At 39.2% G+C, this 14,606-nt stretch overlaps 1 protein-coding gene across 1 annotated transcript; it reads right to left on the reverse strand.

The window, feature by feature from the left end:
* Nucleotides 1-416: 416 nt before the first annotated feature.
* On the reverse strand, nt 417-4,180 carry LOC143549557 (transcription factor GTE8-like). Its single transcript, XM_077040442.1, has 10 exons — nt 2,956-4,180; nt 2,811-2,859; nt 2,573-2,704; nt 2,202-2,278; nt 1,500-1,560; nt 1,324-1,407; nt 1,144-1,244; nt 1,017-1,074; nt 791-921; nt 417-726 (listed from the first exon to the last, which is right to left on the reverse strand). Exons 1-10 carry the CDS (start codon nt 4,138-4,140, stop codon nt 439-441), a joined length of 2,166 nt encoding a protein of 721 aa, XP_076896557.1. The 5' UTR covers nt 4,141-4,180; the 3' UTR covers nt 417-438.
* Nucleotides 4,181-14,606: the final 10,426 nt, after the last annotated feature.

The following is a 14,606-nucleotide window of genomic DNA, read 5'->3' on the forward strand; positions in this document are numbered from 1 at the left end:
AAGAAAACAAGTCGTCTCTACCATCAACCCAGAGCCTATATTTTCCTTCCGTGTTCAGGCAATGTACCATGTTATATTTGAGTTGCACTTGGGAACGAGTTACATACAAATGTAAAGAGTCAAAAGTAGCAATTAGTAGCATACCGAAAACACTTATTGTCAGGCACAAGTAACACAACCAAGAAAAAGAAACAGTTTAGTTCTCACCGTTACAACAATAAAATATAGAATCTACTAAACACAGTCATTCACATATGCAGACATCAAAACCACATGATAATGAATGTTTATCATCATTCTATAACTTCACTTCTTTTTCTTCTTTTTTTACTTTTTTAATTTTTTTAACTTCTTTTTTGATTTTTTACCCCAGTTCCTAAGTAGGCTTAATAGCCAGAAATCATTTCTATACATAACACAATACTAATTATTCTGCACCTAATCGATTTCGCCTTCTTCAACATCAACATTTACCTCATGACCTGGAACAACGGTTGGTGGTTCAAGCTCACCATCATCGTCATCTTCGTGTTCGTCGTCTCTTTTCATGTACAGACCGAGTTGTTCCAACGGATTGCTGGACCCAAAGTTGAAACTGCCTAACGCATCCAGTGACCCATGATCAGGGCTTGTTTCGTCTGCTGAAATTGGCAGTTGCTCGGACCGCATCATTTCCAAATCCTCAATAAACCGTGAAGTCTCATCAAGTTCAACTGTCTTTTCAATCTATAAACAAGCAATCTGTTAATAACCGATTCAACTCTGTTAATATGATCATAATAAAGGATACCTTCAATAACGCTTGGCGAGCTGCTTCCCTCTCGAGGTCTCTCTTTCGCTTTGCCTCCAAAGCAGCTTCTGCTTCAGCTCGCCTTCTTGCGTTTTCTGCAGCCTCTGCTGCTGCTTGCAGCCGAGCTTTTTCTGATTTACATTAACAGATTCATAAATTTAATCAACACGTTCACAGCCTCTTAAAATAAATATTTTAACAAAAAAAGAGTCCAAACGATATTAACCTTTTCTTTTCTGGTTTTCTAGCTCCTCTTTCTCTCGACGCAGCTTCTCAGGGTCCCCCTGTAAAAAGTTCAAATCATTTAGGTCAAACTGCGACCTCTTAACTATAAATTACATTTTGTAACCGACCTGGTTGAGCGTCTTTTCTCGAGCCTTGAAAATTGTATCAGCGAATCGATTTTTCAAAACAGCAGCCCGGTACGATCCAGGTGAAACCGGAGCACTATCCCCTAAATCATGCAAACAAATGGCGTGAACGAGAGACATGAACTAAAACCAGTATTTACACACATGACATATGATTCTCACCATCATCTTTCTGGCTATCAGATTCAACAGAATTGGGTTTCTGTTGGGACATATGTTCAACTTGGTCCAACCCGCTAACTGACTCTAAATAGCATGCATAACAAACAACCAACCATAAGTAAAAAAGCAACCTGTGAAACATCTAAATTATTTAATTCATGCAAGTGGAAACCCACGATTATCGATTAAATCGCTTGTGGCTGCCTTGTCCTCCAACTCTGCTCTAGCAGAATCATTCTGCAGATAATAAACAAAACTGATGTTTACATACATATGAAAAATGAATCCGTCCCATGTAGATCAAAAACATTGAATCAAATGCCCAAAATAACCAATCATATAATAGACAGAACTAATATTTTATGTTTTTTTAAGTAACATTTGATTTCTTTGGATCGATCATTAACCGACTGATGATAATGACCTAAAAATGAATTTAATTAATTCACTCTAATCTCTGTATATGATTATCGACTATTCTGGTTTCTGATTGCTTTATCTGATTTTACTATTACATTGTGTTTCTTGTATTATGTTTTTGCTTTGCTTTACCGATTTTAATTTGCAAGATTGCAATAAAATAATTTTACTTTGTTTTCTGATTGTAATTCTATTTAGCAATATTTGTAAAGTAATTTGCTTTGGATATTTGGGGTTTCGTACCCATGGTATTGGTTAATTTTCGGTATTTAAACTATGTTATTCATGTTTTACGGGCATTAAACTTTTGGTATTGGTTAATATTTGGTAATTGAACTATCTTATTCAAGTTTTAGGATATACATAATATATTTTAAAATCTCCTTTTCATTGTGCACTTTTTTTTCTCAGGCTCTCCTAACGATATTTGATAACTATGATAGATACACAATATGTACCTGTGGCAACTTTAATACGCTAGAAGTTTTAACATCATCAGTTTGTCCGTTTTCAGAAGCATTTCTAGAATTAGTACCTGCAGATATCATAATTACCAACTTATCATAGAGTATAACCATAAATACCAACTTATCATAGAGTATAACCATAGAAACAAAAGTTGATGCATTCAGAACTCCTTAGAAACAAAAGCAGATGTGTCTACTTAGTAAATCAAAAATCGTATGGTTACCATGATGTACGTTATTTTCAAACTTCGTAAAAGCATATAAACAGTTGGATGCAAGTCAAAATTCTAAAAAGAGAATACAGACGCATTGGCATACACTATACTTCTAATTTAGCCATTATACTTCCAATAAAACTATACCACTTGATGTTCTTGATGTAGTCGCCAAATCAATTTTCTTGCTTGTTCCATTTTCTTGTCCAGCTGGAGTACCGCTTGAAACAGGGGGCTCATTCCCCACAATATCTGCATCCTCATCCACAGGATCATTCCCTGAAGTAAGAAAAAACACATACTGACCAACCAAGATTCATGCTGAACTGTTGATCAACAGTTATTAAGTACACACGAACTTGACAGTAAAAAAAGGGTTATTAACCTCTATATAGTTGCATGGTTGAATTGCTAATTCCTGATTCATGTAGCAGCTGCAATCAATAAAGAAACATAGTTAGACTTCACTAGTATATCACCAAATAAACGATCACCTATTGTTAAAATTTACAGTGTGGAAAATAGACTACCTCAATAACACAAGGTTCTGCTTTTGCATTGTTTTGTAGCTCACGCACATGATCATCTAACATCTTGCGTAATTTGAATAATGTTTCATCGTTAAGATCATCAATATCAATTTCTATTTCATCCTCACCCCCTTCGTTCCCACTTGAGCTGTGTTGCCTCAAGAATTCAATGATATTATCTGGCAAATCACCCAAATGAGCCTCCAATTCCCTGCTTAGATTATGCTTTTCTTCACTGGTCATAACCAACTTAACAGGATCTGGCAGCTGTGCTTGTTGTATTGAAGCAATCTTTCTTTTCTTTGAAGGAGGAACTGGCTTAACCAAATCAATCTCTTCATGAAGCAAATTCTGTTGAGGATTGTCAACCGGTAGTTTCTTTTCAATCGATTTCCATCTTAGCTCAAAGAATTTACTAAGAACATCTGCCATGATATGAACATCATTGCCAGGTGGATTATATGTCATGGCGTTAGAGAAGGTAAGTCTGACATCAGCAAGAAACTCAAGTGGACTTGAATATTTTCCTGAGCTAAGTTTTTCTTTAATCGTCCCTAAGTCCATTGGATTCTTAATAACATTAAAGTAATCAGGGATCTTCAAAGCAACAACATCAACCGGTTTATTGAACACCCATCCGTGTTGATGAGTCATCAACTTCTTCAACAAACTTTCACACTGTTTCTTCAATATTGGACTGAAAGTCGCTGTTGATGTTGAAGTTGACTCATTGGCAGATTGAAACCTTCCCAGAAAACCTCGATTAAGAGTCTTAGACTTCTGATCAAATCTTTTCCCAGAACCAGAAGATTTCTTCCCATTCGGTTGGCGGGCCAGTTGAACATTATTATTCGAGATAAAAACGTCATTCGAAGCCGACATCGTAACGACGTTACCCTTATCCACATCAACTCTCTTCTGAAACATCCTAAGTTGATCAAGCTCATCCCTCAACCTAATTAACAACTTCCTTTTCTCCACAGGCGCCAGCTTCGACAAAGGAACAACGTGTACAGGTACACCAAATCCATCATGCAACGCCGAGCTTAACTTGATCCATTTTTGCCTATGACCACTTGACTCATCATACCCAGACGCATACATGTTATCCCATCCCGAGCAACCAGATCCTTCCGACTCATCATTCGGAGGAATTAAACCACCCGAACACGCATCCGGAAACATGTTCTTCTTTGACAAACTGTTATCAAAACCCTAGCCAAATTAAACCACAGATCCGTAATCAAATCCTTTATTCCTTGCAATTCCTTTCACCAATTAATATCGCATGGACTCAATTCACCAAATACGCCTAAATTCTACCCTCTCTTAAAAACTAGGGTTTTCATCATTTCACGTTCATATTTCAATCCTTATAGATCACAATCAATCAATCACGTACAGATTCAATAGCGTAAGCAATTAATACGTTCCTATGCGATATAGATTATTCAAAAGCTCAAATCAAACCCTAATTTACCGATTCAACCATTCAAACACGTTCTTCTGAAATCAATCAAGCAAAAAAACGTAATAAATAACCTAAACAACCTAATCTTACCGCGAATCACCTCTTCGTGCCGTTAAATCAGCCAATTTCGTCCTTTGAGACCAAATCAACCGGCCAATTGAGCGTAATTGAACCACGGAACTCGCTAATCACGAACAATAGCTCACCGGTAACGAGAATTAGCCTCACGAATCGAAGATCTGTAGCTTGATTGAAGCTGAAAGAAGGTGAAACTGAAAACCCTAGATAATACGAAGCAGGCGAAAAGAGGGATCTGAACGAGAGGATTTGGGATTTGATCGTACGGCTGATATTAATATTATTAATATGAGAAGAAATAATAATAATGTAAGTGAGAGTTTTATAGTTTGATCGTGTGTGATGAGTGGAGCCTTGTATGACTGGCTCTGAATGATCATGACCGTTGATTTACGCCGTCTTTAGACTCAAAGGTATGGATGAAAACAGATCTAAGGCCATGTGACGCAGATCACGTGCAGTAAAGGCGGTGGCTTGCTCCGGAAACTACGGGATTATTTTGTGTTTGTGACCTTTAGTTATGGGATGTTTGTAAGTTAAGGGGTGTAACTAATTAGATATACCAATTTGGCCCCTTGAGAGTTTCCATGGCTAAAAAGTTGCTATGGCAATTGGAGCGTGATTTGGTAATACGCTAATTTGTCCACTATTAGTAGATAAAAGGATTTCTTTCACTTCTGAATCCCAAACAATTCGATTAAGGGTTAGTACACAAAGATTTAAGATCATTTATATAATTGTTTCAGTCCGAAATCAACGGGTTAATTATACTATCCTTCTTTTTGTCCACTATTAGTAGATAAAAGAATTTCTTTCACTTCTGAATGCCAAGCAATTCGATTAAGGGTTGGTACACAAAGATTTAAGATCATTTATTTAATTGTTCCAGTCCGAAATCAATGAGTTAATTATACTATCCTTCTTTGGTATATCCAATTCTAGTGAATTTTGTATCATAAACGAGTCTGGTTAAAAACTCCAACCTAATCCAACCCTAATTTTGTATACAAGATAAAGTTTGAAAACACTAATATTTTTGCTAATGCTAAATTTCATTGTAAACATTGTTAACAATGTAAATTTGTTTTTTTTTTTTATCATTTTCCCTAATCATCATCTACTTGAGAATTAATGGTTTGGTTGCGTGCGTTGATACCGGTAGGCTACAAGTCATTTTGTTTTGTTGATACCGGTAGGCTACAAGTCATTTTGTTTTGTAGTTTCATCATGAGCATTTATGGATGGAACAAAGAACGGCGTTCTTTTTCTTTTGTAAAGAAGCAGATCATGCGCACTCTAATAGCCTCGTGAATTATATGTTTATTTGAAAACACGGGACTTAAACTCATACTTTTTGGAAAATAATTTTTTTTCATTCAACTTCTTGATACTGTTGTGTGAAAAGCCCTTTGCTAAAAGAACTAAAATTGATCAGAAATTTTGAATACTAAAATATTTGAAACTTGATGTAGTCATAAGTTTAGTTATAAGAAAACAACCTTACAAGTTGGAACGTGTATCGTGTATGGTGTTATGTGATAATACATTTAATTTCTTGAACTTATTTATCCATGTCAAACTGAATACCAACAAATATACCCAGAAAGATCTCAATTGTCGTAAAGATATATGTAGGGTTAGGGGAAGGGTTGGATGAGAATCCATCGGTGATATGGTTGGTAAAATTCATCGGTTTTCAATAGAAGAAAGTATCACCTATGACCAATATAATGATGGAGTGTCACCAACTGATTCCCGATGGATTTGTCCCTTCGTGATACACTTGGTCTTAGTAACGGAAAACAATTAGAAATTGTTAAAAATTGAAGCATCTATTGAAAATCATGATAAAAAATAAATTGGTTGAGAATCTTATCTTTAAAACTTAAATATCCCGATGAATTACTAAAGGATGGTTAGTAAGAAAATATTATCGCGCGACAAACGACTGAAAAAAATAAGCATCAATCTTAGATGAAATTTTATCTTCACTAATCACTATCACGGACAAGTTATTAAGGGTTGTCCGTTGAAATTCAAGCCCTCCCTCGGGCCTCGACAGCTGATGTCGGGCTTACCAGTTTTGGTAGTCATTCGTAATCCGTTAATGGTAGTATCAATCTTATGGGTTACTTTATCTATTGATGATATGCCATTAATAACTAAGGGATTACCCGTGGTTTGCTTAGTTCTCAGTTATTTATTTTTAGTTTTTTATGAATCATATATTTCGTGAGTCCTAGGTAATTATGAATGAAAGTCTTTAGTTAGCGATACTCATTTTTCTGGTAGTGATAATATCAAAATCGCCAATATTACTTCAGTCTTTTCCGTGTTGTCTTCCATAAGGTTCTCAGACAAACATTCTGGAATACATAAAAACCAAATTTTATTAGTTTTCTTGATAGGCATCTCTTCGAATTAAAGATCTTCAACAAATTCATATATTTATAGTGAAAGTTACTTATCTCGTACAAGCAGCTTTGCAATAAAAAATGTGATACACGAGACAACAAATAGTTGGTCACATACATTATTATTTATATCTTATGCATTAAATTGATTTAATTATTATAGACCAAAGAAAGGTGTTACAAGAAGAAACAAGTACCCACAATAAAGGTTTTAAAAGACTTGATCGTTAACTAACAACAAGGTGATACATGAAGCGATATTGTTGCGTAGGAAATTCGACAAGGTTATCATGTTACGTATTACAAATGTCACAAAACAACGAAAACAAATCCGGAAACACTTGTTGTTAACGGATTACCATTGTCCCAAGAACCAGTTATCATGGCCAAATACAACACTACCGACGGTGGAGCCGGCTTTGAGCTGGTTTACCAACGACAACGCCTCAACGATGGCTGGAAGCAGTGGGCTAGTGGTCGTGGTTTCTACCAACAAATATGATGGTGACGATAATGTCGACGATGATTAGGGGCGGCGATTTTGGATGAGCTAGAAAGGCACACAAATAACAAAATAATAATACAAGAATTTAACATGATTAGGTTAAATCTGGCCAACTTTCACATGATGCAACTAGAGAATACTATTTATGATGTGATAATGATTTGCAAATGCCCAAACTGATACGAACGAGTTGGTTATGTTTATGTTTTATGTTTTGTTCATTTATGTGTTGCATGTATTGAAGGACCATTATGGCCTTTTCTAGTATGTTAAGGTGTCTTTTGTAACTTTGGAAGTATTGGTTTGTTTAATTCAGTATGATCGCTAATTTCTGGGTATTCAGAAATTGGTTTCCTTAATTCTCTCTCAATTAGCTTCTCTTAACCTATCAAGGGTATCAGAGTCTCACGATCCCTCATCGGAGCTCTGCCGCCGCCGCCATGACCAACACCCGTAACAACGAAATTGACAACACCCTTAAGTCTCATGATAAGGCCATCAACGATATCCAGGCTGCGTTATCGGCGCTGATGAAGCAGCAGGAACAATCGTCGAAACAACAGGAGGAGATTCTGAAGGCTGTGCGCGACAAACCGGTACAATCGTCTGGCAGTTCTTTTGGTTCTTGGTCTGGTCCTGACGCCGATTCTCGGGGTTCCAAACCCTTTCGTATCGGTAAGATTGAATTTCCCAAGTTCTCGGGAGATGATGTGGAGGGCTGGGTCTACCGTTGAGAACATTTCTTCGCAATGGACGACACACCCGACGAGTCCAAACTGAGGTGCACTACGGTTCATTTGGAAGGCGACGCCCTACAATGGCACCGGGCTTATATGAAAACCAGAAACGCGATGGTCACTGAGGTTCCCTGGCCAGACTATGTTCGTTCCATTTCTGCGCGTTTTTCAGACGCGTTGTTCGAAGACCCTATGGAAGAAATGGCATCTCTACAACAAACGGGTACGTTACAGGAACTGAACACAGCTTTTGACTCGTTGTTGAACAAGGTTGCACTAAGCGAAACCCAAGCCGTTAGTTTATATATCAAGGCCCTCAAGCCGGATATCCGGGGGCCGATAAAAATGTTCAAACCACGTACGTTGCATAAGGAGTACGGGTTGGCGAAAACATAAGCCCTTAATAACGAAACCCTTGAGGAGAAATTTGCGGGTGGTAAATGGAACAACGGAACTGCAAAGAACACCAATGCAAAAATCACGCCACCTACCAATGACGCTAAACTACCGATCCTACCTACACCCAACCGACTCGCACCTGCTACGTCTCGACCCCCAAACAATCAACGCCGTTTGAGTAGTAATGAATTGGAACAAAAAAGTGCAAAAGGAGAATGTTTTTGGTGCACGGAAAAGTTCGTGTCGGGTCACAAATGTACACGAACGCGTGGCCAAGTTTATATCATTGAAGTGGAAGACTAAGAGGATGTAGACGTCGAGGGAACTAAGGAAGATGACAAAGAACACCAGATCTCTATCCATGCACTCACGGGTATGCCGTCATACTCGACTATGCGGGTTCAAGGATCAATGGGGAACCGTCAGTTGCATATCCTCATCGATTCTGGATCGACTCACAACTTCATTGATAGCAGGGTAGCAAAGAAACTGCAGTGCGAGGTTCGGTACATCACTCCTATCAACGTGGGGGTGGCAGACGGGAAGGAACTCGAATGTACCCAGTTTTGCCCAGAGTTTCAATGGGCCATGCAAGGCCACTGGTTTACAACGGAGGTGTTACTTCTAACGTTGGAAAATTATGACATGATCTTAGGGGTCCAATGGCTCCTTCCATTACAAGATATTCTGTGGAACTTCCAAAAAATGACCATGCGATTCGAGTTGGAGGGCAAACAGTATGAGTTGAAGGGCTTACAAAACAACAAGGTGTTTGTGTGTTCGGTGGAGAAAATGGACGACCTATTGAACAAGCATGTGAAGGAGGGTAATCTGCAACTTTTTAGTTTACAGTTAGCTAATCGGGGAGCCGAGTCCACGTATCAGTCGAAGTTTCTATGTGATTCTGATGTGCCTTCCGAAAACCTACCATGGAAATTGTTAGTCCGTGCATTCGCTAAGGTGTTTCAGCTGCCAAAAGGGCTGCCCCCTCCTCGTCCGTTTGACCATCGAATCGTACTCCAATAAGGAATGGGCCCGATAAGTCAGCGGCCTTATAGATACCCGTCCGTACAGAAAGATGTCATAGAGAAAACAACTCGGGAACTGTTAGATGCGGGGGTAATCCAGAATAGCCAAAGCTTTTTTGCCGCCCCGGTGGTCTTGGTTAAGAAAAAAGACGGCCGATGGCGCATGTGTATGGACTATCGTCGTCTCAATGAGGTAACGGTCAAAGACAAATTCCCTATCCCATTGATCGAAGAGCTGTTAGATGAGTTGGGAGGCGCTACATTTTTTTTCGAAGCTAGACTTACGTTCCGGGTATCATCAGGTGCGCATGGCACCCAAAGACATCCACAAAAACGCGTTTCGAACCCACAAAGGGCATTACGAATTCCTCGTTATGCCGTTCGGTCTCATAAATGCACCGACGACGTTCCAATCACTTATGAATCACGTGATTTGTCCCATGTTACGGAAGGGAGTCTTGGTATTTTTTGATGACATATTGGTTTATAGTAGGGACGAACAGCAACATGTGCAACATTTGAAACAAGTTCTGTCCATTATGAAGGAAAACAAGTTGTTTGCAAAAGAGTCGAAATGCGTGTTCGGGGGCCGAGCGGTAGAATAATTGGGCCACATAATCTCCGGAGAAGGGTGAAGACGGACCCGATGAAGATCGAGGCAATCCAACAATGGCCCGTACCGAAAACTCTTAAGCAACTCCGAGGTTTTTTGGGGTTAGCAGGTTACTACCACGCTTTATACGATCCATTGGTATGATTGCAAAACCTCTCACTAATCTACTCAAGAAGGATGCGTTCAAATGGAGTGAGGATGCTCAAGACGTGTTCGAACGTCTCAAAACGGCCTTGTCGTCGGCCCCGGTCTTGGCTCTCCCGGATCCTAAGAAACAGTTTTTAGTAGAGACGGACGCATCGACGGGGGGTGTCGGGGCGGTGCTCATGCAAGAGAATCACCCGGTCTCGTTTCTAAGTCGAGCGCTTTCACCCAAACAAGATGCACTGTCGGTTTATGAAAAAGAATTGTTAGCGATCATGGTGGCTGTAAAACAGTGGAACTATTACCTCATTACCGGCCCATTCGTTATCCGTACAGATCAACGAAGCTTAAAGCACCTCTTAACTCAAAAGGTTACTACCCCACTGCAACATAAATGGTTAGCAAGGTTAATGGGTTACGACTATTGTATCGAGTATAAACAGGGTCGAGAGAACATCGCGGCTGATGCCTTGTCTCGGGTTCAAGGGGGTACTCTTTTTACGATGGCCATCTCTCAACTTGAGCCACTCTTGCTGCAAAGAATCTTGGATAGTCAAAATGGGGATATTGAAGTGCAAAATATAGTGCAAAGGTTAAAGAAAGGGGAACAGGTGCCAAGGTTCATGTGGAATGGAAAGTGGCTAACCAAAGAGGAACGTATGGTGATAGGGGCGGATACGAAGTTAAGGGAGGAGATTGTAAAGTTGTGCCACGAGAAGGCCATGGGGGGTCATTCGGAATACGAGCAACGGTCCAACGGGTCAAGGGTATGTTTTTTTGGAAGGGGATATCGAAGGTGGTTCGCCGGATACTACGTGCATGTGACGTATGCATGAGAGCCAAACACGAAAACATTGCCACCCCGGGTTTGTTACAACCACTACCGATTCCCGACACTATTTTTACGGACATATCCATGGGTTTCATAGGTGGATTACCGAAGGTCAAGGGTAAGGATACTATATTCGTGGTGGTTGACCGACTCACGAAGTATAGCCATTTTATGACGTTGGGACAGCCGTTCTCGGCTAAGGAGGTGGCTCAAGTCTTTCTCGATAACGTGTTCAAACTCCATGGGTGTCCAAAGTCAATCGTCTCGGACCGTGACCCGATATTTTTGAGTGCTTTTTGGACAAAATTTCTAAACCTCCAAGGAATAGAAGCGAACTTGTCTACCGCATACCATCCACAGTCGGACGGCAAAACAGAGGTAGTTAATCGTTGTTTAGAGGGTTTTTTGAGATGCATGGTAATGGAGAGACCTCATACATGGGTCAAATGGGTGTCCCTAGCCGAATGGTGGTATAACACCACATTCCACTCGTCGTTGGAAAAAACTCCTTTCGAAGCTTTATACGGGTACCGTCCACCCTTGCATATACCGTATATTCCTCGTGATACGGGTGATCGAGATGTGGACGAAATGATGCAAGACCGAGAGACAGCGATAAGGTTAGCGAAGCAGTCACCACTCAAGGCTCAAAACCGTATGAGGCAATAAGTGGATAAACATATATCGGAGAGGGTTTTTGAACCGGGGGCATGGGTGTATTTAAAATTACAACCATACATGCAGAATTCGTTGAGAGTCAACAAGCATTCGAAGCTCACTCTTAAGTATTTCGGGCCATTTATGATTGTGGAGAAAGTAGGTAACATGGCGTATCGTTTGGACTTACCGGAAGAGGCACAAATCCATCCGGTTTTTCATGTATAGTTGTTGAAGGATGCTGGAGGGCCACCAACTAAGATCATTCCGTTCCCTACTGAAGCTAGATTCACTCTTCAACCCCAGGCTGTGTTGGATAGGAAGCTGGCCAAGAGGAAGAATCGGGCAGCGATGAAGGTTTTAGTTCAATGGAAGGATCAAGGAACGCAAGATGCTACATGGGAGTTCTTGGACGAGTTAAGGCTGCGTTTCCCTGATTTTGCAGAACTCACTTCTTGAGGTCAAAAAGTGCTGAGGGGGAAGTCTTGATACGAACGAGCTGGTTACGTTTATGTTTTATGTTTTGTTCATTTATGTGTTGCATGTATTGAAGGACCATTATGGCCTTTTCTAGTATGTTAGGGTGTCTTTTGTAACTTTGGAAGTATTGGTTTGTTTAATTCAATATGATCGCTAATTTCTGGGTATTCAGAAATTGGTTTCCTTAATTCTCTCTCAATTAGCTTCTCTTAACCTATCACAAACATCTATATATAATACCAGGATTAGGATTTCAAGATTTTCATACAAATAAATCATAAACATGCCAACTTATCATTTAACCATGTCAGGGTCGACGACCCTTTTGCGAAGCCTCTACATCCCAACATAATGGTGGAATGCGCAAATAAATAGTGATAATATTATTGTGTCATAGTTAGTTATATTTGTGTGTTTTTTCTTCAATTACTATATATAAAAAGTATGATGAGTTTTTATTGAAACAAACATGCTTTTATAAATCCTTTTGCTCTTTAACCGTATGCTTATACTGAAATATTACATAGAATGTGTTCCCTGAGTTTAGATCCGAGCCACTGTACGTTTTTTAAAGTGTTTGGAACTACCTCTAATATTTCGGAGAATCTTCTTAAGACGGGATGACAATCATCTATGCATACTTATTGCGCTTCAGGCCTAGCTCACACATGAATACCATCAAGGAGAAACTTAACCAATAATTGTAAGAAACTTCTTAAATCAGGTTTCGAACATGTAACCATAATACTAGAGCCCAGGCCAGCGAAACCAGACATGGGCTTCAGGCCAGCACTTAATTAAGGCCTCCAAATCCAAAAAATTAAAAAGCCTTATATATTGATATATTACAGTAGGCAAAATACACTCGAAGTTATGTACTGGTGTGATAGTAAACTTGGTTGTTGCTAAGTTGTAGGTCACGAGTTTGAGGCTTCTTATAAGCATTTTTTTTTCACATTGGTTTTGAAAAGGCTATAAAATCTCATTTCGATTTAGGTCTCAAATATTGTTGAGCCGGTTGCCAGCTCTGCCATAAGACTATGCTTGTGGCCAAGTGAGCGCCGGCTTCAATGAGTGGTGTGAGCCACGTCGGCCATGAACACCACAGCACCTCGCTTCATCACTCGCCGCAAGCGGGCGCCGCGAGCGTGGTTGCTTGGGCTAAAGGAAGAAGATTGATGAATTGGCTCGCGAATAGATGAACGGGGTGAATTTACCGGTGGCGCTACCGACATGGATTGGGTCCAGTCATCACTATGTAACACAATATGATTGAATGAATTCACACGTCGGCTTCAGTAATAACACATAGCCTAACCCAACTTTATTTTCAAGTTTTAAGATGGTCTTAACCAATTTGTGAGCTATTACAGTCAACAAAAGACGATGACGTTTTAGACCATCCTACCAACCAACCAAGTAGCTAGACAGCAAACATATGAATGAAAACGTTAATATATAAGTGGGCCCCACTCGTCACTAATTCTAGTTGGAAACGTGTCACCCTAGTGAGCCCACTCATTTAAAAAATTAGGTTGCCGATCGAACGGGAGATACTCGCCCATTTAGATATTAGAATCCAGTTCTATAATATTATTATATAATAAAAAGTAAAAAAAAAACTATATTATTGATGTGTATGTTATTTCTACTCATGGATATGTTCCTAACTAGACTGCATTCTCCACTTATAGTAAATTACATTCCTCTTCCACGTGCCTTTCTTTCATTCAACCATAACTAGAAACTATTTTGATAAATGTTCAAAATACATATATTTGATGGTTTTAAAAATACTTTTCTTATTATCATAATATATGGTTTCTATAAAATACAATTGGTAACCATGCTGCTAGTTTACAAGTAGCCTAATTTAATTTTGCTGGTTGCCGGTTCTATTATAATTATGTTACACGTGTAGCATAATTATCACTTTGTTTTTCTATTCTCTTGTTTCGTACACTTTACACGATTGTTTCACTTTGTACACTAACCTCTCTCTCTCTCTCTACACACACATAATCCTTAAGTTTTTTTTACGTTATGTTAAATCAAGGGTTTTTACTAATAAAAAGTCACCGGTAGAATAATCAGTCTATTGCAACGACTTATCACAAATGGATCATACGAATTTCAAAAGAAAAACTAACATTTTAAGATCGTTAATGATAAGTTGGTGACCACCGAGGAATTAACATCAAATTATCAAACATCTTACCCAAAACTAGAAGGACAAAACAGACAGTAATACATAGGTCATGATCACTAACGGATCTTCGAATGACGTCTATAC

Source organism: Bidens hawaiensis, unplaced genomic scaffold (assembly GCF_021521415.1).
Source record: "Bidens hawaiensis isolate Kalapana, Puna unplaced genomic scaffold, B.hawaiensis_p1.1 tig00015640_1, whole genome shotgun sequence".
NCBI lineage: Eukaryota > Viridiplantae > Streptophyta > Magnoliopsida > Asterales > Asteraceae > Bidens > Bidens hawaiensis.

Bases quoted from the DNA above. Each gene is read 5' to 3' on its own strand.
- LOC143549557 (XM_077040442.1), bottom strand. From the start codon at position 4,140: ATGTTTCCGGATGCGTGTTCGGGTGGTTTAATTCCTCCGAATGATGAG. The intron at 2,860-2,955 runs GTAGTCTATTTT...TATTGATTGCAG, and splicing joins CAGAACCTTGTGTTATTGAG to CTGCTACATGAATCAGGAAT. The intron at 2,279-2,572 runs GTATAGTTTTAT...TGATATCTGCAG, and splicing joins TACATCAAGAACATCAAGTG to GTACTAATTCTAGAAATGCT.